The 25958-nt window shown below is 42.8% G+C and overlaps 1 protein-coding gene across 1 annotated transcript; it reads right to left on the bottom strand.

The window, feature by feature from the left end:
• Positions 1-324: 324 nt before the first annotated feature.
• Positions 325-25619, bottom strand: slc47a1 (solute carrier family 47 member 1). Its single transcript, XM_003446735.5, has 17 exons — positions 25354-25619; positions 24878-24979; positions 16732-16800; positions 16464-16612; positions 16139-16181; positions 15840-15884; positions 7386-7483; positions 6724-6821; positions 6521-6634; positions 5488-5555; positions 5288-5396; positions 5116-5191; positions 4962-5031; positions 4699-4831; positions 2666-2760; positions 1386-1490; positions 325-1293 (listed from the first exon to the last, which is right to left on the bottom strand). Exons 1-17 carry the CDS (start codon positions 25564-25566, stop codon positions 928-930), a joined length of 1953 nt encoding a protein of 650 aa, XP_003446783.1. The 5' UTR covers positions 25567-25619; the 3' UTR covers positions 325-927.
• Positions 25620-25958: the final 339 nt, after the last annotated feature.

Below are 25958 nucleotides of genomic sequence, written 5' to 3'. Positions count from 1 at the left end.
AACTCCTGAGAGTGACCCATTCTTTCACAAATGTTTGTAGAAGCAGTCTGCATGCCTAGGTGCTTGATGTTATACACCTGTGGCCATGAAAGTGATTGGAACACATGAATTCAATCATTTGAATGGGTGAGTAAATACTTTTGGAATATAGTGTATTATTTAAAGGATTTATTTCCACACTGTTTTCATGTGATGATAGTTACTTTGCAGTTATTAGTAGTGCATCTATAAGAGAAGGAACTATGGTTATTTTGCATATCAGTATATGAGTCTTCGTGTTTTGTTTGTAAAGAAAAAGTAGAGTTCAGACTAGAGGCTGTGATGTATTCCACTGACACATAGCTCATTATTTATTATTCACTTCTGTTCTGAAAATATACAGAGCCAGAGCAACAGTAAAAGACTATGTGACGATGATATTTCACTTACAGACATGTAAAATTTAGCATCACATATTTACAGTCAATCTTCAAGTTAAAAAAATGAGAGAATGATTTGAGGTCAGTAAGCTGCGATATACATCTCACAATGCAACATGTAAATCAAGTCAAGAACAGGTTGAAAAACAAAAAGCTATCTGTGGGAAAACATCTGTTGCTTGATGCCCACGTGATTTTCCTGTGAGGATTTGTAACCTACCTTGTTGCTCCAGTTAAGAAATCTCAGCTCTGAGCTGGTTAAAACATGATCTTTGTAACAAGACCTTTGTTAATCCTGCCAGATTCCCTCTCATTTGATATTGCTTCCAGCTTTCTGTGGATTTGCTCAGCAGTGCAGCACTGAGACGGTTTTTTTTCTCTCTACACAAGGTAGCACCAGTTTTAGAAAATAAGAACCCTGGTTTACGAGTAGATGTGCAACTAGGAAGGAATTTAACACTTACTACATGCAGCCATGACAAGTCAATATTTGGAAGTTAAAAATATCTCAGAAGTGTGGTGTAAAGTTCAGTGGAGCCAGTGGCGTGGGAGTGGAGTCATTGGCCCAGTTCAGAGTAAAGTTGGCCTTGCTCTGTGCACTCTGCTCTGGTACAGGGAAAGCAATATGACAAGCAACACCTATAATCAAAATAAGAACCGAAACCAGTAAGGTGGTTCCCCGACGGAAAATCAGCTGTGTGGTAGAAAGCACCACTTTAGGTTTGGTGGTTTCGTTATGTTCAGTGTCCCTCTCAGATGGTGTTGCATTAGTATTGATGATGCCTGCCTCATGAGCAGCTTTCATCTCCTGATCCAGGGTGTTGACAGGACTGTAGCCATCTGTTTTTGAAGCTTCTCCACCATCCGACTGGGCCTTCACAGTGCAAAGATGCAGTTAATGAATGTGTGAGTGGCTCCATTATGATATGGCAAGATACAAAAAACACGCTGTGTTGAAAGACTTACTGAGTCTGGGCAGACAGCAATATCCGGCAGCATCGCTTCATTGAGCCCTGTACCAGGAAGGTGTCCAGGTCCTACCAATAACTTCTTCCCAGCTCGCAGTTGAGCCTAAAACATGTCAGAGCGAGGTTCAAGAAGCAAATAAAAATCTGGTAACTCTTGGGTATAAATCCACAAAAGTAAACCACAATCTAAAAACAGATATAGTCCTCTGCTTTCTTCCTGCTGTTTTCAAACACATTACTACTCACCTGTCAGCTCTGGCATTGTTATGCAATAATATGAATAATAACAATAAAAAAAAACAAAAAATTAAAATAAAAAGAAACTGACAAAAACAAGGAGACTATATAGAGTTTATAGAGCTACTCTTGACAAACAAATGTGTTTGGCACAACCGGGCATTTAGATCTTTACTCTGCTCGCTAAAGCAGCCAGATACGGCAGGTTTGTCTCCCTAGCCGGCTCGAACAGGCTACAGGTATTTGTTGTTGTTTTTCTCTCTAGCTCTCTCTTTCTTCTGTCTTGCTCGCCTGGGCGGAGCTCACTGTGGGGTGAGCCAAAACACCTGCAAGCGACTGCTCACCTGTGTCTCATTATTCCTGCCTCTTCCAGCCACCATTTAAGATGGTGGCTCAGTGTTTCTTGTCGCATTAGTGTTGACCAGCTGTAAAATTGTCTCCAGTGTTTCCTTCGTGCCTTTCCTAGTGTTGATTCTCTCGTCTGTCTCTGTACCTAGATTCCCTGGTTCCATCCGTGTTTTGCGTCCCTGGACTACCCGAGTGTGAGTGTGAATTACAAGCATGGAGAGGAGTGAAGAGGAGTGTGTTGTGTGGCGTGGCAGAAGAGGAGTGTGTGTGGAATTTCCCTCACCATTCCCTGTGGAGCCCTGCCCTTCCCCTTTCCTCCCTTCAGTACACCCGGTTTGTTGTAAATAAACCTTTTGCACCTTTCTCCCTGTCTGCCCTTGAATCCGTTCAGTCCACAGTGACAAGGTTACACAAAAATAATTAAATGCATTAGTATTTGGGATGTGTGAGAGTACATATTGTCTTTTATATCTTATCTATTTTTTTGAAAGTGAGAAAAAATTTAAGCTAAACAAAAAAGCAAAAGTTCTAAGAATAAAACTAAAATAAATTTTGCAACGATATACAGATAAGAAAAACTTACTGACAGACCTCCAAAGATTTAACTCAGAAATGTCACCTGTTACATTCATACTTTTTTTTGGAAGATTGAAATAATATCTATGCTTTTAGAGAAAGATATGAGTGTCTTACCTTCTGAGTGACTTTTTTCCAGTTAATTTTAAAGATCAGAACCAGAAATAACACTGTCTCGAGGGAAAGGCATACAAGTAGACCCAGCCACAAACCTGAAAGGAGGAACACAAATTCAAACAAACACATCAAGAAATAGTCTAGCTATCAAGCTATCAAACTGCTTATACCAATGGTCTTTAAAGACACAGCCAAGCTGACAGTTGACTCTGCTTATTCACAGCTGTAGAGTCCATATGCTCGTATAAAGTAGAGACAGCACACCTGGACTGTGCTTCCATGTTCAGATGCTGTGCCTGTGTACAGAATTTCCAACTGTCTTTGCAATCCCATGGTACTTGTATTATTTTATTTTATTTCTGTGACAACCACTATGAAAGCCAATTGATCAAAGACCATTGATCAATGGCCATGAGTACCATTCACAGAGAGTTGGGGAATGGCTGCAATCACAGCATTGTAAGATGGTGAAAGATGTACCCTTAGGCCCCCTCCTTGATTCAGCGATGGTCTTTCCCTTTTCACATAAATGGCCTCCTTGACTCTGCGCTCAAACCAGCGTTCTTCCACTGCTTTAATAATATTGCAGGCTGATAGTGCTTCACTATGTACTTTTCTGTCCAGGTATCCTTTTACTGCAGAGTGTTTGGGATCATTGTCGTGTTGAAATATTAAGCTGCTGGCAAGACAGCACTGCACTGTGGATCATAATCTGATGGCATTTTTTTTGTGTTCATAATTCCATTAATTTTGATCAGATTTGTTTAAGAACACTTTAAAAATTACAAGTCTCTCACTCCTTGAAAGCAAAAATTAAGAAATGAGAAATTTGCACAATACTGTATAACATTTAATTGTGTGTTGTGTGCAACTGTTTTTAAGTGAATGAGAATTTAATTTAATCAGAAACATAAATAATTAATAATATTTTTTTTAAAGGTAATCATATCCATATCCATCCAGTTTTACACATCAAGGTTTTTCGGCTCTTGTGGAAAATGTTACAAAACAGCTGCTGAATCACCTCAGGTGAAGAGTGTGACCTATAGCTGGCTCTTTATCTCAGACTGATACTAAAGGCTGGGTTATACACCCAAATCCTAAATCAACAGCAGCTGAAGTGCATTGTGGGTAATGGGATATCTTTGTATTAAAAATGATCAGACTGCAAAACTAAATGTAAATAACTGAAATCTAGTTACATGGAGTTACATTTAGACACCCAGTGTTGCTGCCTACAAGCTCTTATGTGGCAACTTAAGTGCCACTGGTGATCAATCTCGGAATCAGATATTGTTATCAGCTGTTTTATTACTTGTCTCGCCCTAATGTCATATGACCTCTGTCAAATTGTGCACTCTCCATTGTGTATTTTGCGTTCCTTGTCTCTGTGCCAAATTATCTTTGCATTGAGAATTCCTGCCTTTTCTTCTCCATGAAGGTTTATCTGTGAATCTGAACCTACCTGGTATCCTGGTTTTTGTCCTTGCTCTTCCCTGTCAGACTTGGTTTGCCTGTTCTGATCTGACAGTGTACCCGACTGTCTCTTGCCTGAAGTAAAGAATGTATCTCAGGGCTTTCAAGCCTATTTCAGAACTTCTTTTCATGTTATGCCGTTGAGTCGTTTGATTTTGGCTTATCAGTCCAGCCATCAATTTTCTTAATCATTTATCCAGTTACAGTCACCAGGAGTCTGCACCTTATCCCAGGTGACTTTGTTAAAGAGGCTTGAGTACACCCTGGCTAACACAGGGCTAACAGTCACATCTACACCTACACCCTTGACCTAACATGAAAGACTTTAGGCTGTGGCAGCCGAAAACCCTCACAGGCAAAGAGGGAACATGCAAACTATTGTAAAAAAAAAAAAAAAAAAAGAGCGAGAGAGAGAGAGAGAGAGAGAAAGAGAGAGAGAGAGCTTTGAATACCAAACCTTCTTGCTGTGAGGCAAAAGTGCAAACCTTTGCACCACTACAGCATTTAACTTATAGCTTGTCTGTAGAAACATGCCTACAATGGAATGAAAGTATTACCTAATATCCTCAGCTTGGCATAAAACATCAAAGTTATTCCCACTGGCAGGCCGATGAAGTAGTAACCCATCAGGTTGGAGATGGCAGCAATTTTCTGCATCCCAGATCCTACAAGGATCCCTGAGCAGACACACTGAAATGGGACACAGAATAAAAGGAAACAAAGTTGAGGGTTAGATTTGATTGACCCCACACAACCAGCTCTCTGAATTAGTCTTTGTAAAGTGAGATGAGAAATTTTTTGTTGTTGTGAAAAGGCATACCAGAAGTGAATCAAAGAACTGTACAAAAATGTGCACTGTGAGGTTTTCAGACACGGTCGACACAATTTCGCTGCAGAGAGCAGAAAAAGAGCATTAAAACAGTGTTATGATAATATTTTACAGGCTTGAATGTGTGTGTTGCTGTGATACTCACACATCAGAGGTAAATATGAAGGCAACAACTGACTTACAGCTTGCAAAACCAATACCCTGGCAAATAGCAAGCGTTCCTATAGAGAAAATACATGTAAGTCCATATGTGTCCTTATTTTATCATGTATTACGTATGTTTGAATTTTCAAAGAAATGTTTAAATATCCTAATACCCGACAGAAATAGGGTCACTTTGCAGGTGAGCAAAGCTCCGGTGGTGTCCCCGGCACCCAGAGCATTCCCAACGCGCACACAAGCAGCTGCATGGATACCTAAAGGAATCTACAAGGTCCAGACCAGAGTAAGCATTTTGCAGAATTGCTGTTAAATAATAAGATGACTGTGTTCAACTAAGTAAATGGCTGATCCATACCATGTATGCAATGGTTCCTATTTCATTCAGCACATGCTGAGCAGCAAGATCCACTTCACCAAGTAAACCTGAGATGATTTAGAGAGAGATTCATAAAAGGTTTTGCTGCTGTACACGAATGAAACATTTTTACACAAACTTTTGATACTAAGATTTTACAGTGAGGTAAGATCATGTGAATTAAACTTTTCCATTTTCCATCATGATTTTTTTGCAAAAGAAAATGTGAAAACCAGGACATTATCTGGGGAGATAACCTCAAAGAAGATGGGAGAATTGCAAAGTAGTAAATATATTTTAACAGCATTTTGACTGTAATGATTTACACTGTCACTGATACTGAACAGATTCTAACTGGAAATAAGCACATCGTAATATAATGTATAATTGGTGGAATATGATTCTAAATATTATCAGGCCACTGATTAGAGTATAGATTTTTGTTTACAGAAAGATAAGACAACCCTGGTCAACATTTTAATGCATTTTTGAGAAAAGTTATTGGACCCTTTGCTTCCTTTACATGTAGATCTATCAGTATTGCATATGCACTCCTCCCCAACTCTGCTCACCTCCAGCATGAGCATGCTCATCTCTGTTCAGTCACCCTAATTCTAATCTATGCTGCATAATGTAATATTGGAGTAATAGAAGAACAAAGACAACCAGAAGTACCAACAGTAATATCAAGGTCAAGTTATTACATAGTTAATAATATGCTGCTAGTTATAGATAAATCTTTTTCCTAGAAACCAGTTATAACAAGTTAGCCCAAACCAGCAAGATTAGGTACTCTTTCTTTAGATTTGTTCCATATGAAACCCTGGAAGCCTGAATCTGGGTTTTTGAGACATGATCACTGTATTTTTGTGACTTGTGCACGGTAGAGATGTTCTGTCATAGTGATAACTGCTTGGTTAAAAGGAAAAAAATAGCTTGATTTTTGTTTTCTTCTTGAGAAAATATGTGTAAAATGAGTGTGTGTAATCAGCCGTTTATGTGCATGTTTGTGTGTCTGGCAAATAACACTCACCAGCAAGAAAACTGCCAATCTCCCAGAGCCACCATTCAAAGTAGACCATAAGTAAACTTGGAATAGCCAGCTTCATGTAAGAGCCCCATTCCTGCAGACATTCAGTGGACCAACCTGCAAGGTTTAGAGAATACTCAATTCAGTAAAACTAATGACTGAAAAGCTGCATCATTCACTTTGCGTTATTCATCTGTAGCACTCACCTCCCCATGTCTTCTGATGGAGCTTCGTTATTCTGATGTAGCCATACAGCAGCAGGCAGAGGGTGATCTGAGCGAGGCTGTTAGCGATTGCTGATCCACTGAAAACACAGATGATAAAACGTATTTATACCTGTGGTTGCCAGAGGAATGACCATTAACAAACAACATTAACAAACACAGGACTATGCTGAGGAGGCATGGACCAAAACACTAACAGAAAGACTGTGGTTTGGCACACTAGGTTTCTGATGAGCTGAGGATAAGACTTTTTACAATTAGTAGGAGTGAGTGCTTTGTAAATGTGAAGGATAGGAAACAGGGCCCAGACAGAGGCCTGATTGGTTGAGTCATCTGCCTGATGAATCAAATGTTTGTCCAGCTGGAATAACTCCTGTCAGAGAACTTTCTTCTTCCTTTGTCCTACGCTGCCCCCCTCTCTTAAATAAATTTCAAAAATAATAAACATCAGTGCACTGCTGACTCACATTTAACAGAAAACAAATTTTCTTCTCCTCTCTCTCCCCTCTTTGGACAACAGTGTAGTGAACATGGCAGTGACAGAGGGCTTTTTTCTGTTTTATTAGTAGATTTTATCTGTTATGCTGCCATCAAAAAGTCCATCAAAAATGAAAAGGCATAAAGAGGAAGTGTGACACACTTACAGGACGCCCAAATTGAGGGTGAAGATCAAGACGTAGTTGAAGCCCACATTAAAAACATTCGCTATTCCCGCTGTGTACATCTGTGGCAATATGATCCCCTGAAAGATTTTTTTAAAAGACATGATTAGCAATCCAGTATGCAGAGCCACCATTCCTTCAGCAAGATTATTTATTTACTTGAATTACTTTACTAAGTTCCCAATGACAAATTCAGGTAAATGTAGCACACTGGTGGAAACTAGAATAAGACATGATCTCACTGAAACTGCACATTAGCTGTTTATATTGTATTTGGTGCTAAAAATAGACCTTACAGTTGAAATAGACAAAAGAAGGACAATAAATTATTTTAAAAAATTGCATAGTATGTGCATGATTGCATTTCTGTCACAGACAATCACAAGTCTGAACATTACAAGGGCGCTTTAGGATGCTATATATAATATTGTGCTAATATTAGCTGATATTGTGGGTAAACAGCTGGAATGGCACATCATGACACTGTGTCTATATATGCAAATATATACATATAAAAAAAAAAAACACCCAGCACGCCCCTACGGGCGGTTTATCCTTCAAGCTCGGGTCCTCTACCAGAGGCCTGGGAGCTTGAGGGTCCTGCGCAGTATCTTAGCTGTTCCCAGGACTGCGCTCTTCTGGACAGAGATCTCCGATGTTCTTCCCGGGATCTGCTGGAGCCACTCGCCTAGCTTGGGAGTCACCGCACCTAGTGCTCCGATTACCACGGGGACCACCGTTACCTTCACCCTCCACATCCTCTCGAGCTCTTCTCTGAGCCCTTGGTATTTCTCCAGCTTCTCGTGTTCCTTCTTCCTGATATTGCTGTCATTCGGAACTGCTACATCGATCACTACGGCCGTCTTCTCCTGTTTGTCTACCACCACTATGTCCGGTTGGTTAGCCACCACCATTTTGTCCGTCTGTATCTGGAAGTCCCACAGGATCTTAGCTCGGTCATTCTCCATCACCCTTGGGGGCATCTCCCATTTTGACCTCGGGACTTCCAGGTTATACTCGGTACAGATGTTCCTGTACACTATGCCGGCCACTTGGTTATGGCGTTCCATGTATGCCTTGCCTGCTAGCATCTTGCACCCTGCTGTTATGTGCTGGATTGTCTCAGGGGCATCTTTACACAGCCTGCACCTGGGGTCTTGCCTGGTGTGATAGACCCCAGCCTCTATGGATCTTGTACTCAGAGCTTGTTCTTGTGCTGCCATGATTAGTGCCTCTGTGCTGTCTTTCAGTCCAGCTTTGTCCAGCCACTGGTAGGATTTCTGGATATCAGCCACCTCCTCTATCTGCCGGTGGTACATACCGTGCAGGGGCCTGTCCTTCCATGATGGTTCCTCGTCTCCCTCCTCTTTCTTGGGTTTCTGCTGTCTGAGGTATTCACTGAGCACTCGGTCAGTTGGGGCCATCTTCCCAATGTATTCTTGGATGTTCGTTGTCTCATCCTGGACTGTGGTGCTGACACTCACCAGTCCTCGGCCCCCTTCCTTCCGCTTAGCATACAGCCTCAGGGTGCTGGACTTGGGGTGAAACCCTCCATGCATGGTAAGGAGCTTTCTTGTCTTTATATCAGTGGCTTCTATCTCCTCCTTTGGCCAGCCTATTACCCCAGCAGGGTACCTGATCACGGGCAGGGCGTAGGTGTTGATAGCCTGGATCTTGTTCTTACCGTTCAGCTGACTCCTCAGGACTTGCCTGACCCTCTGCAGGTACTTGGTGGTTGCAGCTTTTCTAGCGGCCTCTTCATGGTTCCCATTCACCTGCGGGATCCCCAGGTACTTGTAACTGTCCTCTATGTCTGCAATGTTGCCTTCTGGTAGTTCGATCCCCTCAGTTCTGACTACCTTTCCTCTCTTTGTTACCATCCGACTACACTTCTCCAGCCCGAATGACATCCCGATGTCATTGCTGTATATCCTGGTAGTGTGTATCAGTGAATCGATGTCTCGTTCACTCTTGGCATACAGCTTGATGTCATCCATGTACAGGAGGTGGCTGACAACTGCTCCGTTCCGTAGTCGGTATCCGTAGCCAGTCTTGTTAATGATCTCACTGAGGGGGTTCAGGCCTATGCAGAACAGCAGTGGGGACAGAGCATCTCCTTGGTAGATCCCGCACTTGATGGTGACTTGTGCTATGGGCTTGGAGTTGGCCTCTAGTGTTGTACGCCACATCCCCATTGAGTTCCTGATGAAGGCTCTTAGGGTCCTGTTGATCTTGTACAATTCTAGGCATTCCAGTATCCAGCTGTGGGGCATTGAGTCATAGGCCTTCTTGTAATCAATCCAGGCTGTGCACAGGTTGGTCAGTCTGGTCTTGCAGTCTCGGCTGACTGTTCTGTCTACCAGTAGCTGGTGTTTTGCGCCTCTGGTATTCTTGCCAATCCCTTTCTGTGCCCCGCTCATGTATTGACCCATGTGCCTGTTCATCTTAGCCGATATGATGCCTGACAGGAGCTTCCATGTAGTACTGAGGCAGGTTATTGGTCGGTAGTTGGATGGGACCGGTCCCTTCTTGGGGTCCTTGGGGATCAGGACCGTCCGACCTTCGGTTAGCCATTCCGGGTGTCTCTCGTTAACTAGCAGCTGGTTCATTTGTGCTGCCAGACGCTCGTGGAGTGCAGTCAGCTTCTTCAGCCAGTAGGCGTGAACCATGTCGGCAATATATATATATATATATATACATATATATATATGTATATATATATGTATGTATATGTATATGCAGCTGGATAGCGTAGTGGTTAAACTACACGCCTTTGGAGCAGAAGATCGCAAGTTCGATTCCTGCCTGGGGCGTCTGTATCCAGTAAGGGTCCTAAGGCTAGACCCCCTATGCTAAGTGAGCCTACCGCAGACATGAGCGAGACAGATAAATATGAAGGCATGCCGGCTCGGACGTCGCCCGGATCAACAAGGTCCGCGTCAGGTGTTGAGGAACCAGGGCACCCTGACGACAAGTGGGCTACTGGAACAAGAAGGCATCGGTGGGCAAGAGACGAAAACAGGGCGTTGTTGGAATGCTACTACGCAAGTAACCCTGGCGGAAGGGGTTACATGAATAGGATGAGGGACCTATGGATTCTTCGATACCCAACATCCACAATGACGGCGAAACAACTAGTAGCTCAGTGTTCCAACATTCGAAAGAAGGGACTGCTCTCACAGCTAGAGATTGACGAGGTACAACATAAATGCTACGGCAAGGAGGAGTCAGGACGCCAGGTCAGGGGGGAGATATCATCATCACCCCCACCCGAGATTGGGTACATAGCCCCAAGTGCGATAGGAGAAGGATCGTTGAGTGCGAGAGGAACTGACCTGAAAGATAGGATCATGGCCAAGCTTGAAACCTGGATCCCCCGTAGCCGGTTACCAAGATTACGTGAAGTACCCTCAGAAGGTCTGCTAGATGATGTCAATGCAGCACTACGGACGATACCTACAACCACGGTTACCGACACTAACAAGCTGATCTACACTACGGCAGCAGTGATCAGTGAGATGCTTGGCTACAAGTTGAACAGCCACAAGGGGCAGTACCCTCCATGGAGAAGGAGGCTAGAGGGCAAGATCAAAGTAGCACGGAGGGAGGTTAGCCAACTAACGGAGTTGCAGAAAGGCGCGACAAAGAAGGTGCATAAGAAATACAGCAAGCTGTCCATACCTGAGGCCTTGGAAACTGCCAAGCAAAGACTCACAGCCTTGGCAAGCCGCTTGAGGAGGTACACCAGAGAGATAGAAGGCAGGAGAATAAACCAGCTGTTCTCCACAGAACCAGCAAAGGTGTACTCTCAGTGGCAAGGGAACAATAACAGAACAGCACCACCAAGGCTGGAGACGGAGCAATACTGGAAGGGCATATGGGAGAAGGACGCAACCCATAACGGCAATGCTCAGTGGCTAGTGGATCTGAGGGCAGACCACAGCAACCTCCCTGAACAGGGTCCAGTAACCATCACAGTGGCAGATATCCAAGAAAGGGTCTCCAGCATGAAGAGTTGGACAGCACCAGGGCCCGACATGGTTCACGCCTACTGGCTGAAGAAGCTGACTGCACTCCACGAGCGTCTGGCAGCACAAATGAACCAGCTGCTAGTTAACGAGAGACACCCGGAATGGCTAACTGAAGGTCGGACGGTCCTGATCCCCAAGGACCCCAAGAAGGGACCGGTCCCATCCAACTACCGACCAATAACCTGCCTCAGTACTACATGGAAGCTCCTGTCAGGCATCATATCGGCTAAGATGAACGGGCACATGGGTCAATACATGAGCGGGGCACAGAAAGGGATTGGCAAGAATACCAGAGGCGCAAAACACCAGCTACTGGTAGACAGAACAGTCAGCCGAGACTGCAAGACCAGACTGACCAACCTGTGCACAGCCTGGATTGATTACAAGAAGGCCTATGACTCAATGCCCCACAGCTGGATACTGGAATGCCTAGAATTGTACAAGATCAACAGGACCCTAAGAGCCTTCATCAGGAACTCAATGGGGATGTGGCGCACAACACTAGAGGCCAACTCCAAGCCCATAGCACAAGTCACCATCAAGTGCGGGATCTACCAAGGAGATGCTCTGTCCCCACTGCTGTTCTGCATAGGCCTGAACCCCCTCAGTGAGATCATTAACAAGACTGGCTACGGATACCGACTACGAAACGGAGCGGTTGTCAGCCACCTCCTGTACATGGATGACATCAAGCTGTATGCCAAGAGTGAACAAGACATCGATTCACTGATACACACTACCAGGATATACCACAATGACATTGGAATGTCATTCGGACTGGAGAAGTGTAGTCGGATGGTAACAAAGAGAGGGAAGGTAGTCAGAACTGAGGAGATTGAACTACCAGAAGGCAACATTGCAGACATAGAGGACAGTTACAAGTACCTGGGGATCCCGCAAGCGAATGGGAACCATGAAGAGGCCGCTAGGAAAGCTGCAACCACCAAGTACCTGCAGCGGGTCAGGCAAGTCCTGAGGAGTCAGCTGAACGGTAAGAACAAGATCCGGGCCATCAACACCTACGCCCTGCCCGTGATCAGGTACCCTGCTGGGGTAATAGGCTGGCCAAGGGAGGAGATAGAAGCCACTGACATAAAGACAAGAAAGCTCCTTACCATGCATGGAGGGTTTCACCCCAAGTCCAGCACCCTGAGGCTGTACGCTAAGCGGAAGGAAGGGGGCCGGGGACTGGTGAGTGTCAGCACCACAGTCCAGGATGAGACAAGAAACATCCACGAATACATCACGAAGACGGCCCCAACTGACAGCGTGCTCAGTGAATACCTCAGGCAGCAGAAACCCAAGAAAGAGGAGGAAGGCGAGGAACCATCATGGAAGGACAGGCCCCTGCACGGTATGTACCACCGGCAGATAGAGGAGGTGGCTGATATCCAGAAATCCTACCAGTGGCTGGACAAAGCTGGACTGAAAGACAGCACAGAGGCACTAATCATGGCAGCACAAGAACAAGCTCTGAGTACAAGATCCATAGAGGCTGGGGTCTACCACACCAGGCAAGACCCCAGGTGCAGGCTGTGTAAAGATGCCCCAGAGACAATCCAGCACATAACAGCAGGGTGCAAGATGCTAGCAGGGAAGGCATACATGGAACGCCATAACCAAGTGGCCGGCATAGTGTACAGGAACATATGCGCCCAGTATAACCTGGAAGTCCCGAGGTCAAAATGGGAGATGCCCCCAAGGGTGATGGAGAATGACCGAGCTAAGATCCTGTGGGACTTCCAGATGCAGACGGACAAAATGGTGGTGGCTAACCAACCGGACATAGTGGTGGTAGACAAACAGAAGAAGACGGCTGTAGTGATCGATGTAGCGGTTCCGAATGACAGCAATATCAGGAAGAAGGAACACGAGAAGCTGGAGAAATACCAAGGGCTCAGAGAAGAGCTCGAGAGGATGTGGAGGGTGAAGGTAACGGTGGTCCCCGTGGTAATCGGAGCACTAGGTGCGGTGACTCCCAAGCTAGGCGAGTGGCTCCAGCAGATCCCGGGAACAACATCGGAGATCTCTGTCCAGAAGAGCGCAGTCCTGGGAACAGCTAAGATACTGCGCAGGACCCTCAAGCTCCCAGGCCTCTGGTAGAGGACCCGAGCTTGAAGGATAAACCGCCCGCAGGGGCGTGCTGGGTGTTTTGTTTTTTTTTATATATATATATATATATATATATATACACATGTATATATATATGTATATATATATATATATATATATACACATATATATATATGTATATATATATGTATGTATATATATATGTATGTATATATATATATATATATATATGTATATATATGTGTGTATACATATATGAATATTTATATATTATTCCCCTCTTGCTCCTGTGGCCAGTCTTTATTTTTCAAGCTCGGGTCCTCTAGCAGAGGCCTGGGAGCTGGAGGGTCCTGCACAGTATCTTTGCTGTTCCTAGGACTGCACTCTTCTAGACAGCGATCTCAGATGTTGTTACTGGGAACTGCTGGAGCCACTTGCCTAGCTTGGGTCCCTGCACCGAGTGCTCCGACTACCACTGGGACCACTGTAACTTTCCCCCTCCACATCTTCTCGAGTTCTTCTCGGGAAGATGTGGTGTTCCCTTCTGGTAGTTCAATCCCCTCAGTTCTAACTACCTTCCCTCTCTTTGTTACCATCTGACTACACTTCTCCAGTCCAAATGAAACTCCGATGTTGTTGCTGTACATCATGGTGGAAAGCCCAGCAGCGCCTCCATTTCTTGAGGGTTCTGAGATGGAACCAGCTGCAGAGTGACCTACTAGTGTCCTTCTACTGAGCCACAACTGAGAGTGTACTGGTGCACGCCATCTCCGTGTGGTACGCTGGTTGTACAACAGCCGATAAGAAGAGACTCCAGAGGGTCACCAGAACTGCAGAGAGGTGATCGGTTGTCCACTCCCCTCCCTGGACTCCATTGGCAGCTCTAGATGTCCCTCCAGAGCCTGGGCGATTTTAAAAGACGACTTCCATCCTAACCACCACCTATATAACATAATGCCGTCTGGAGAAAGGTTCAGATCCATCAGATGCAAAACCAACAGACTAAAGATCAGCTTCCTCCCGTGGGCTGTCAGAACTCTCAATGCACCAGAACACTGACACCACTCCTGCAGTCTTCCCCTTTGTTTACTTATGGTAACCTTGAGTGTGTGTACGTGTGCATGTGAGTGTGGGTGTGTGCGGATGTGGGTATGCCTGTGCGAGCAGACCTCTTCCATACAGCCATTACGTTGCTGCTATTAACAATTTCCTGCGCAATATCCTGGCAAATGTGCAATAATCATCCTACCTTTTTTTTCTAACTTATGCATTGTGTATATTGTGTAGATAGTGTTTTATATTGTTGTTTTGAAACAAGTCACTTTCTTGCACCTTTGTGGTTTTGCTACGTAATTTCACTGTGCAGGCAACTGTACAATGCAATAAATAAAGTTCTAAGTTCTGGTGATGTGGATAAGTGAATCAAGGTCTTGTTCACCCCTGGCACACAGCTTGATGTCATCCACGTAGAGGAAGTGGTTGTCAATTACCCTATTCTGTAGTTGGTATTCATAGCCAGTCTTGTTAAAGCTCTCACTGAGGTGGTTCAGCGGAGACAGAACATCTCCTTGGTAGATCCCACACTTGATGGTGGCTTGGTGCTATGGGCTTGAAGTTGAACTTCAGTAGGCTGAAGTTGGCCTCTAGTGTTGTACACAACATCCCCATTTAATTCCTGATGAAGGCTCTTAGGGTCCTGTTGATGTTGAACAGTTCTAGGCATCGAGTCATAGGCCTTCTTGTAGCCAATCCAGGCAGTGCACAGGTTGGTCAGCCTGGCCTTGCAGTCTTGAACAACGTTCTTGTCCACCAGTAGCTGGTGTTTCACCCCCTTTTGGTATTCCTTTCTTTGACCTGCTCATGTATTGAGCCATATGCCTGTTGTTGCTATGATGGCTGACAGGAGCTTCCATGCGGTACTGAGGCAGGTTATTGGCCGGTAGTTGGATGGGATCGGTCCCTTCTTGGGATCCTTGGGGATCAGGACTGTCCGGCCTTCAGTTAGCCATTACAAGTGTCTCTCCTTGATTAGCAGCTGGTTCATTTGTGCTGCCAGTTATTCAGACTGGAGATCCATTCTTGGATGTCTGCACTATGATGGTTATTGGCCCCTGTTCAGAGAGGTTGCTGTGGTCTGCAACCTCTGGTTTACTCCCCTGGTATACCTCTTCAAGTGCTTGCTGTACTTCTTAGTAAGAGGAGGAGGAGGATATCTCCTTGGTAGATCCCACACTTAACAACATAACAACATGACCTTTCTGTTTTAGTTTCCTCTGGAAGTTGTCTGATTCCTACACACCAGAAGGATACTTGTTTCATCTCATGAACCTACCTGGTTTTGCAGGTAGGCAACCTGCAGCTGGTGCAGAAACATGGCCTGTAGCAGAAAGAAAGACAACATGAATTTAGTTGTTTGTTTGTTTTTTACTAAATTAAATTGGCAGTAATAATTCTCAAACATGAGGGTTAAACAACTAGTAGCTGTCAATACTAGTGCGCTAACTAAACTGCTGCACATGTGTTACTAAATGCAGATGTTGCAACAGTGCAGCTGACAAGTACACAATAACTGATAATCTCAGTCAAGGTTAGGAGGTAAGTGGAGTCTCAGTTTCAGTTCATTAAACTCACTGGAACAGCTGGTAGAAATGCCATCACATAGATCTGGGCAATTCTGAAGGGGAAGCAAACAAAATGATATTCATTTAGTGAAGCAAACACAAAGACAATCATTCAAGTTCAGCTCAATAGTGCACCTGTAAACACAAGCATTGTGGGAAAGTGTCTTCACATTAAGTGAAAACACATAAAGCTGAAGTTATCTATAAACCACAGAATAGTATTAGTACTGCTGACAAAAATGCCAACGACAGAACTAAAAATATAGATTTGTATTCCTTTTTTTCCAATTATATATTCAAAGATGCTATATCAGCTTTAAAAACCATGATTTTACCTCGCCACCTCTTCCTCTTGGTGCATGAGGATCAGTAGGCTGTAAGAGTTCATGATAATAGCCCAACATGGCAGGCAAAACGCCAGCAGGATCAGTAAACTCCTTTGGAGAATCACTCCCACACGTTTCATGTTTTTACTGCCAAAAGTCTGCAAAACACAAACATGCTGACGGTAACCGGATTTGATTCCATCATAGTGAAGTTAAAACCTTCCCGTGGATAAAACCACTGCAACAATAATGCACACACACAGTGTGGTTTGCTCACCTGAGAGATGAGTGTATCACAAGCCAAGGCAAGGCCATGGCCTGTTGCAACTGTGGTCGCGTTAACGGTCTGAGAGGTGAAGAATAAAAGTCACACTTTAGTAAACAGTTCATACATTCATTATGTCCACAACTTGCAGTTGTATTATAAATTAATTTAAGATCATGGCCTGCTGTCACATTCAAATTATTCTTAAATTAAAAATGTATTACACTTCAACCTTTGACAATCAAAATACGTATCAAGTCAAAGAGAGGCAGTTATTTTTGCACACCAAAATGAAAGGCCAAACTTGGGTTAATGTTGCATCAAACTGAAATGTGTCATGTACTCCATTCCTTTATATATTTTATGCTGCAAAGCATCTTGAGATCGAGTCACACCATCCATCCTGGCAACACCCGTCTTCAAACACAGACTTCACTATGAGCTTACTTACATTATACAGTGGTCTTAAATGGTTGTGAAACTACAGGGAGTGCAGAATTATTAGGCAAGTTGTATTTTTGAGGAATAATTTTATTATTGAACAACAACCATGTTCTCAATGAACCCAAAAAACTCATTAATATCAAAGCTGAATGTTTTTGGAAGTAGTTTTTAGTTTGTTTTTAGTTTTAGCTATTTTAGGGGGATATCTGTGTGTGCAGGTTACTATTACTGTGCATAATTATTAGGCAACTTAACAAAAAACAAATATATACCCATTTCAATTATTTATTTTTACCAGTGAAACCAATATAACATCTCCACATTCACAAATATACATTTCTGACATTCAAAAACAAAACAAAAACAAATCACCGACCAATATAGCCACCTTTCTTTGCAAGGACACTCAAAAGCCTGCCATCCATGGATTCTGTCAGTGTTTTGATCTGTTCACCATCAACATTGCGTGCAGCAGCAACCACAGCCTCCCAGACACTGTTCAGAGAGGTGTACTGTTTTCCCTCCTTGTAAATCTCACATTTGATGATGGACCACAGGTTCTCAATGGGGTTCAGATCAGGTGAACAAGGAGGCCATGTCATTAGTTTTTCTTCTTTTATACCCTTTCTTGCCAGCCACGCTGTGGAGTACTTGGACGCGTGTGATGGAGCATTGTCCTGCATGAAAATCATGTTTTTCTTGAAGGATGCAGACTTCTTCCTGTACCACTGCTTGAAGAAGGTGTCTTCCAGAAACTGGCAGTAGGACTGGGAGTTGAGCTTGACTCCATCCTCAACCCGAAAAGGCCCCACAAGCTCATCTTTGATGATTCCAGCCCAAACCAGTACTCCACCTCCACCTTGCTGGCGTCTGAGTCGGACTGGAGCTCTCTGCCCTTTACCAATCCAGCCACGGGCCCATCCATCTGGCCCATCAAGACTCACTCTCATTTCATCAGTCCATAAAACCTTAGAAAAATCAGTCTTGAGATATTTCTTGGCCCAGTCTTGACGTTTCAGCTTGTGTGTCTTGTTCAGTGGTGGTCGTCTTTCAGCCTTTCTTACCTTGGCCATGTCTCTGAGTATTGCACACCTTGTGCTTTTGGGCACTCCAGTGATGTTGCAGCTCTGAAATATGGCCAAACTGGTGGCAAGTGGCATCTTGGCAGCTGCACGCTTGACTTTTCTCAGTTCATGGGCAGTTATTTTGCGCCTTGGTTTTTCCACACGCTTCTTGTGACCCTGTTGACTATTTTGAATGAAACACTTGATTGTTCGATGATCACGCTTCAGAAGCTTTGCAATTTTAAGACTGCTGCATCCCTCTGCAAGATATCTCACCATTTTTGACTTTTCTGAGCCTGTCAAGTCCTTCTTTTGACCCATTTTGCCAAAGGAAAGGAAGTTGCCTAATAATTATGCACACCTGATATAGGGTGTTGATGTCATTAGACCACACCCCTTCTCATTACAGAGATGCACATCACCTAATATGCTTAATTGGTAGTAGGCTTTCAAGCCTATACAGCTTGGAGTAAGACAACATGCATGAAGAGGATGATGTGGACAAAATACTCATTTGCCTAATAATTCTGCACTCCCTGTACTGAGTGGACAAACTTGGTCCACAGACAGACAACACCCGGCAAGGTACTGAAAAGCACCTGAGAGGTCGTTCCTACTATTTTAAAATGGTGACACACACGCACACAGAAAGGGAGAGAGACAGGCTCACAACTTGAAAACAATAAACATCATCACAAAGGTTGGTGCAACTTGATTTGCTCCTCACAAAGATGTCAGGTGATTCAGCAAACACAGAGCACTGGACTGTTTTAGGAGTATATGCCCAGAGCTTAAAACCTTTCTGACTGATCAAATGCAAAAGCAAAAATGTTTGTTGATTTTCTGCCATACATAGACAAAATAGGAGCTGTTTTCATCTCTGATACATTCCACCTCAGTGACCCTAATTTCAAGTTACAGGCCAGAAACAACAGTGAGTAACCTCGTGTCAGTGGAGTGATTTTCAGATGAAGCCAAAGGTCGTTAAAGCTTTGATAGATAAAGTTCTGTTTAGTTCCAAATTTTTTTGAATAAATCAGAAGGGGGAACGAGGTGTCCTAAAATCGTGCTAATCAAGGAGTCCCTGGAGAATGAAAAACCTTTGAATTTGTTCAGCAATCCAAACATAAAAGATCCAGCAGAGTACCTAGTTACCAAAAATAAAAGGGATACCAACAGAAAAAAAAAAGAAAAAGAAAAAGAAGATGCTTCGATTTTCACAGGGAGTGGCCAGGACAAGATTAGAAATGAATCTATCAGAGGGAGAGCTCAGACTGAGTAGTTTGGAGAAATAGTTAGAGAGGCGAGGCTAAAATGTTTTGCACATTTGCAGAGCAGGAAAATTGACTCTATTGGACAAAGCATGAGGAAAAGAGAAATATCACAGATAAGATTCATGGATGCAATGAAGGAGGCCATGCAGAGGGTTGGTGTACAGAAGAGGATGCTAGTGATGGGGTGATATAGAGGCAGATGATTTGCTCAGACAACCCCTAAAAGGAGCAGATCCTAGTAACTACAGCCTCTGTTTGTACTTCAGTTAAACAATAATAATAATAATAATCTTGATTTTTTTTTTTATACAATAAAATATAGTTTGATTTTTCTTTGTAGCAATTCCACAAATTATTATTAACTGACTGGCAAGGAAAGGAAGCTTAATCTCCCATTAACAGAAAACACAATATAGTAATTCCCACTGCTCTGATGATTTTAGCCTAACCTCACAGCAGTAGCGGGAAGTTAGCAGGTTAGCAGAGGGGAGCTTGTATAAAATTTAAGTTTTAAAATATTCCTTTTTAACTGAAACTCAACCAAAACCATACCCTGAGACTGGACCGCACTCACAGCCAAAGGTAAAGGAAAAGCTCAGACATTTTTAGATGGAAACTTTCGACCATTAAGCTAAACCGGACTTGCCTCTTGTTATACCAGTCAGGCAGCTACGTGGATGCATTGCACACCCAGTCCAGGAGTCTGGAAGTCATTTATAACCGGAGCTCCGACTGAAACGTTTCAAGGATGGATCAAGTTGAAATCAGCAAATCACAGTATAACCGAGTGGAGGATAGGGATAGCAGGCCAGGAGCAGGCATGCTGTGCAGAAGGAGGTGGACTACTATGCAGATAGTGTAAACTTTTACCAAGTTAGATATAATGCTAGCAGAACACTTAGCATTAACTACTACTTATTAGATCCATTTCAGAGCAAGTGGCTAACACCACAGACACACACTGCCAACAAAAAAGTGCTGGCTTAATCAAAGATATGATAGAGCAACTACAGTTCATTCACTTTTAAACACTAAACCACAAGTCTCAAACATAATTAAAGGGCCCACTGGACAGCTAGAGGGTATAAATTTTGTACTTTTAACTATCTTTACATAATCTTTAAAAATTTCTTACTGAGAAAGACCTCCTACTACCTACTGCCATTCATACTACACCAAAGTAATTGAGTAGAAGACAAGCAAATAAATGACAGAAAAGATCCTGTTTTTTAATAGTATACTGTAGTTTTTACAGTGGTTCCACGGTTAAATATTTTCTATGAACTTTCTGTTTTGTAATTATAGGACAACCTGGGCAATAAGCTGCTTGAACTTTCTCTGTAACTTTACACATTCATTTTTTTCAATTTAAATCCAAGAATTTGTGCTTTCATTTACTACACCAGCATTTCTCTGTTATGTAGGAAAACTGACACGTACTGTTGAAATTGCACTTCTTTTTCTTAAATTAAGATGTCTCAGGGATTAAATGTATAGTTTAAGAAAGTGTAGCGTCACTGGTTTGGCCCACTTAAAATCAAAGTGTGCTGTATTTGGCCCATGATGTAAAATGAGTTTGACATCCCTGAGAATACAACACAGTATTCATTAATTAATCAAAGCAAGTTCAACAAGCTTCAGCATTTGAGCTGAAAGGACAGCACTATCACTGAGGTGGATGATTGAGTTTTGCTTCTGCTTTGGACCAGATAACAACTTGTTCCTGCACAAAAAGCTAGAAAGGAAACACCTGTCTCCTGTCCACTTGATAAAGGCATCTTCTGTTACACGAGAGCTGGAGCTACAATGAAGGATAAGGCAAAGTCCTTCCTCTGCAAGGACAGGTGAGTAAGTAGATATTTTTCTTGGCCGGTTACTCTCTGCCAATCTCCTTGTCGCTTCAGCACCTCGGACAGTGACATGACCTACTGGGGTTTTGTTTTTATAGTGGAGTTAGTCGGCTGTAAAACATATTTTTTTGTTATAAGATCTATCTAATATTTTGAATTTTCTAAATATTTTGTTCAGTTGTGTTTTAAATGTGCAATAAGCCACATTCAGAAACTCTGGATATCCGATTAGTGCCTCGCCATCTTGAACTGAAAAGGTTTCAATTACAGTCAGAAAGGTTGTGCACATGAGAGCCAAAACAACCCAACATAAATTACAAAATGGGTAACATATTAAAGTGAACCCCAAAAAACTTAAAGTGAAGTGTTTGGCCTCAAGTACAGTCAGAAAGGCAAAAACATGAAAGTACTCTGCACCTCTACATGAGCGATGGAACACCTTTTTTTTTTTTAGAAGATATTCCCTTCTTTGGTGTTTTTAAAGAAATCAGTCCAAAATCTCTCATAGTTCCTCAGGGCTAAAATCTGGTGACTGTGTAGGCCAAAGCATATGATTTAAAGATGCATAAAGTCCAATTTTCTTTGCTATTTCCAATTACCTGATAGGCAGAGAACTGTGTTGGGTTCATGCATGCAAGTGAAAAAGTGGTGACTAGAAGATTACGTTGGAGTTTGAGACAACAAATGCTGAACTATGATGGCCTAATGAAATTACTACAACATAGAAAAGAGATACTGAAGCCATGCAGTAATTGGTAGAACATTAAAAACAAGGAAACATTATTGGCTTTGCATTAACACTATGAATAAGCCAGGTACAATTAAAGCCTATGACAAATTATAGTTTTGCTTCATAGGAACCATTCAGCGATCCTTCATGCCTTGTGTATGTAAGAACAGGCTAGAAATGTTGCTTGATAGGCTAAACCGAGTAACTCAGTATTTTTTTACCCCTCAGCTGTAAAAGGCTGATGGGATATTTTTATCCACTCGCTGGGCAGGTGTGCAGGCAGCGCGGACACCCAAGTTTGTGAATGCGATAACTCGAGAATGAGATGAAGCAGGAGTTTCAAATTCATTCCATAGGTGTATATACTAAAAATCTTTGACCTCGACCTCAACGTTATAGGTCGTTTCCTAGGATTTTCAAATTTATACCATTTAGACCACTTGTCACATCTACTAGGAGGCTGAGGGGAAAGCCTTGGCAGCCGCCAGTTCTGATTTTCCTTTTACTTTCTCATTACCATTAATTACCAATAATCATCCCACAGATGTAATATTATCTACAGCTACTTTTAGTACCATTGATGTTAAGTTAGACTCTTTTTCTCCAATTGATCTTTCTGAGTTAACTTTAATAATTAATTCCTCCAAACCATCAACGTGTCTTTTAGACCCCATTCCTACAAAACTGCTCAAAGAAGTCCTGCCATTAATTAATTCTTCAATCTTAAATATGATCAACCTATCTCTAATAAATGGCTATGTACCACAGGCCTTCAAGGTGGCTGTAGTTAAACCTTTACTTAAAAAGCCATCTCTAGACCCAGCAGTCTTAGCTAATTATAGGCCAATCTCCAACCTTCCTTTCATATCAAAAATCCTTGAAAGAGTAGTTGTCAAACAGTACAGGTACTCTGCTGCAGTGGTTTGTATCATATCTATCTAATAGACTCCAATTTGTTCAAGTGAATGGAGAGTCCTCTTCACACACTAAGGTCAATTATGGTGTTCCACAGGGTTCAGTGCTAGGACCAATTCTATTTACATTATACATGCTTCCCCTAGGCAGCATCATTAGAAGACATAGCATAAATTTTCACTGCTATGCAGATGACACGCAGCTCTATCTATCCATGAAGCCAGGTATCACAGACCAATTAGTTAAACTGCAGGAATGCCTTAAAGACATAAAGACCTGGATGGCCGCTAACTTTCTGCTTCTTAATTCAGATAAAACTGAGGTTATTGTACTCGGCCCTGAAAATCTTAGAAATATGGTATCTAAGCAGATTCTTACTCTGGATGGCATTACCTTGGCCTCCAGTAATGCTGTGAGGAACCTTGGAGTCATTTTTGACCAGGACATGTCCTTCAACGCACATATTAAACAAATATGTAAGACTGCTTTCTTTCATTTGCGCAACATCTCTAAAATTAGAAATGTACTGTAATTCATTATTATCAGGATGTCCTAAAAACTCGCTGAAAAGCCTTCAGCTGATCCAAAATGCTGCAGCAAGAGTACTGACAGGGACTAGAAAGAGAGAGCATATTTCTCCTGTTTTGGCTTCCCTTCATTGGCTTCCTGTTAAATCCAGAATTGAATTCAAAATCCTGCTCCTCACATACAAGGTCTTAAATAATCAGGCCCCATCTTATCTTAATGACCTTGTGGTACCATATCACCCTATTAGAGCACTTCACTCTCACTCTGCAGGCCTACTTGCTGTCCCTAGAGTATTTAAAAGTAGAATGGGAGGCAGAGCCTTCAGTTTTCAGGCCCCTCTTCTGTGGAACCAGCTTCCAGTTTGGATTCGGGAGACAGACACCATCTCTACTTTCAAGATTAGGCTTAAAACTTTCCTTTTTGCTAAAGCATATAGTTAGGGCTGGACCAGGTGACCCTGAATCCTCCCTTAGTTATGCTGCAATAGATGTAGGCTGCCGGGGATTCCCATGATGCATTGAGTTTTTCCTTTCCAGTCACCTTTCTCACTCACTATGTGTTAATAGACCTCTCTGCATCGAATCATATCTGTTATTAATCTCTGTCTCTCTTCCACAGCATGTCTTTATCCTGTTTTCCTTCTTTCACCCCAACCGGTCGCAGCAGATGGCCGCCCCTCCCTGAGCCTGGTTCTGCCGGAGGTTTCTTCCTGTTAAAAGGGAGTTTTTCCTTCCTGCAGTCGCCAAAGTGCTTGCTCATAGGGGGTCATATGATTGTTGGGTTTTTCTCTGTATTTATTATTGTGCTATCTACTGTACAATATAAAGCGCCTTGAGGCGACTTTTGTTGTGATTTGGCGCTATATAAATAAAATTGAATTGAATTGAATTGAATTGAATTTCTCATATAATTAACTATAGAAACCACTATAGTAATAAGAGTTATTAGCTATTTTGCTGCTGTCCTCTGCTCTTTGTTTCACCACATGGATTTGTCTCCTCTGTTGCACTCAGTGAACAAAATAGCAGTTGAACCTCTGCTTTGCAAATAAGTTATAATAAAGTTCCTGTATAGTTGTTCCGAAAAGATGCATAAGCTATAAAGTTTTGTTTTTGTTTGTTTCGACCATGCTTTATTTTAATATGGTTAATTTTGGTGAATTTAATTGCTTTTGGAGCCATCCATAGTGGCTACTCATCCACAGAGGTTGCTCCTTGGCTACGTCACTCTGCTGAGATGTAGATGTAGGCAAACCAGCATCACCTCCAGTATGCACTACCATTACAACCCACTATAAGTAGACAAAGCAGTGGTGCTAAAATAAACTGTTCTGAAAAGGAGTACTGTACATACCGCTGAGGCCAGTGCATATCCAGCCAGTGCTGCATTGCTAATGTGACCACAGAATATGGTGATAACAAATGACAGGAGGAAGTGCAGAATCCGCGACAGCAGCTGTAGAAACAAGCAGAAGGAAGGACTTTAATAATTTGCTGGTACGGTGAAACCACAGCGATTTATTGCCATTAACTGTGTCCAGGGGACTTATCAGTACTTGGCAAAGCAGTGTTGTGAAATCACAAGGCACAGACTTGATTGCATTAATATTCAGTCAGTATAGACCTCATTTTTTTTCTTCACTTTTTTAGGCATGCAGTATATTCAGTTTATATTTGAGATATAGTGACTAGTTTCACTGCATTATGTAAACTTGTACTATAAACAGTAATTCTGCAGTGCAGGAGTGCGCTGACTGTACATACTATAATCATAGGATCCCCCAACTAAAAAGGAAAAGAAGAAAAAGAAGACCACTTTCCGCTACTCACCAGTGGGCCTGTGAGTCGTAACACTTGGTAGAGTTCTTCTCTGTAAGCCTGCGGTAGCAAGCGTTTCATGCACCCACACTCAAAGAGTTTGGATCTCACCCATGATGCACCCTCGTCTTCCACAGGCTCTGCCGTCTTAGCAACAGAAACCTCAGCAACGGGCCCTGCACCGGGCAAAGGGTGTGCTGGTTCCGGTGAAGCCAGCTTCTCCATTCAAACACAGAAAGAGAATACAGACGGGAGAGAGGAGGGAGAAAAGTTAGAAAGCACTGGTGGGAGGGAGCGAGAGTGGCAGGGAGGGAGTGGGGTAAGAGAGTGCAAGGGTAAGAGGGGCAACTGGCCTATCTGGGTTTAGAAGTGCGACACATGCACTTCTTAGAAGTTATTGATTAAATTATGTGGTTTTGGGGTGTGTGGGGGGGGAGGGTGGTGGTGGAAACAACAGATTAAACAAAATAAAGAAAATAAACATGGGAGGTGATGGCTGGAGTAGGGATTGGAAAAGAACAGAAGACCTTTCTGATACAAGGATCAAAACAGGGCTGACAAACGTGTCTTGAAGTTGGGGGAGGGAATGCAACGTGTTTGAGTATTTGCTCTGTGTG

This window comes from Oreochromis niloticus, linkage group LG10 (genome assembly GCF_001858045.2).
Source record: "Oreochromis niloticus isolate F11D_XX linkage group LG10, O_niloticus_UMD_NMBU, whole genome shotgun sequence".
In the NCBI taxonomy this organism is placed as follows: Eukaryota; Metazoa; Chordata; class Actinopteri; order Cichliformes; family Cichlidae; genus Oreochromis; species Oreochromis niloticus.
Note: the sequence above shows the minus strand (reverse complement) of the source record. Positions and strands in the feature narration are given on the sequence as shown.

What these genes read in the sequence shown, in the direction of transcription:
- slc47a1 (XM_003446735.5), bottom strand. Translation starts at nt 25,566, where the DNA reads ATGGAGAAGCTGGCTTCACCGGAACCAGCACACCCTTTGCCCGGTGCA. An exon ending in GTGATACACTCATCTCTCAG is followed by an intron (nt 16,613 to 16,731) that starts GTGAGCAAACCA and finishes TGTGTTTTGCAG; the next exon opens with ACTTTTGGCAGTAAAAACAT. An exon ending in CAAGAGGAAGAGGTGGCGAG is followed by an intron (nt 16,182 to 16,463) that starts GTAAAATCATGG and finishes CTTCCCCTTCAG; the next exon opens with AATTGCCCAGATCTATGTGA.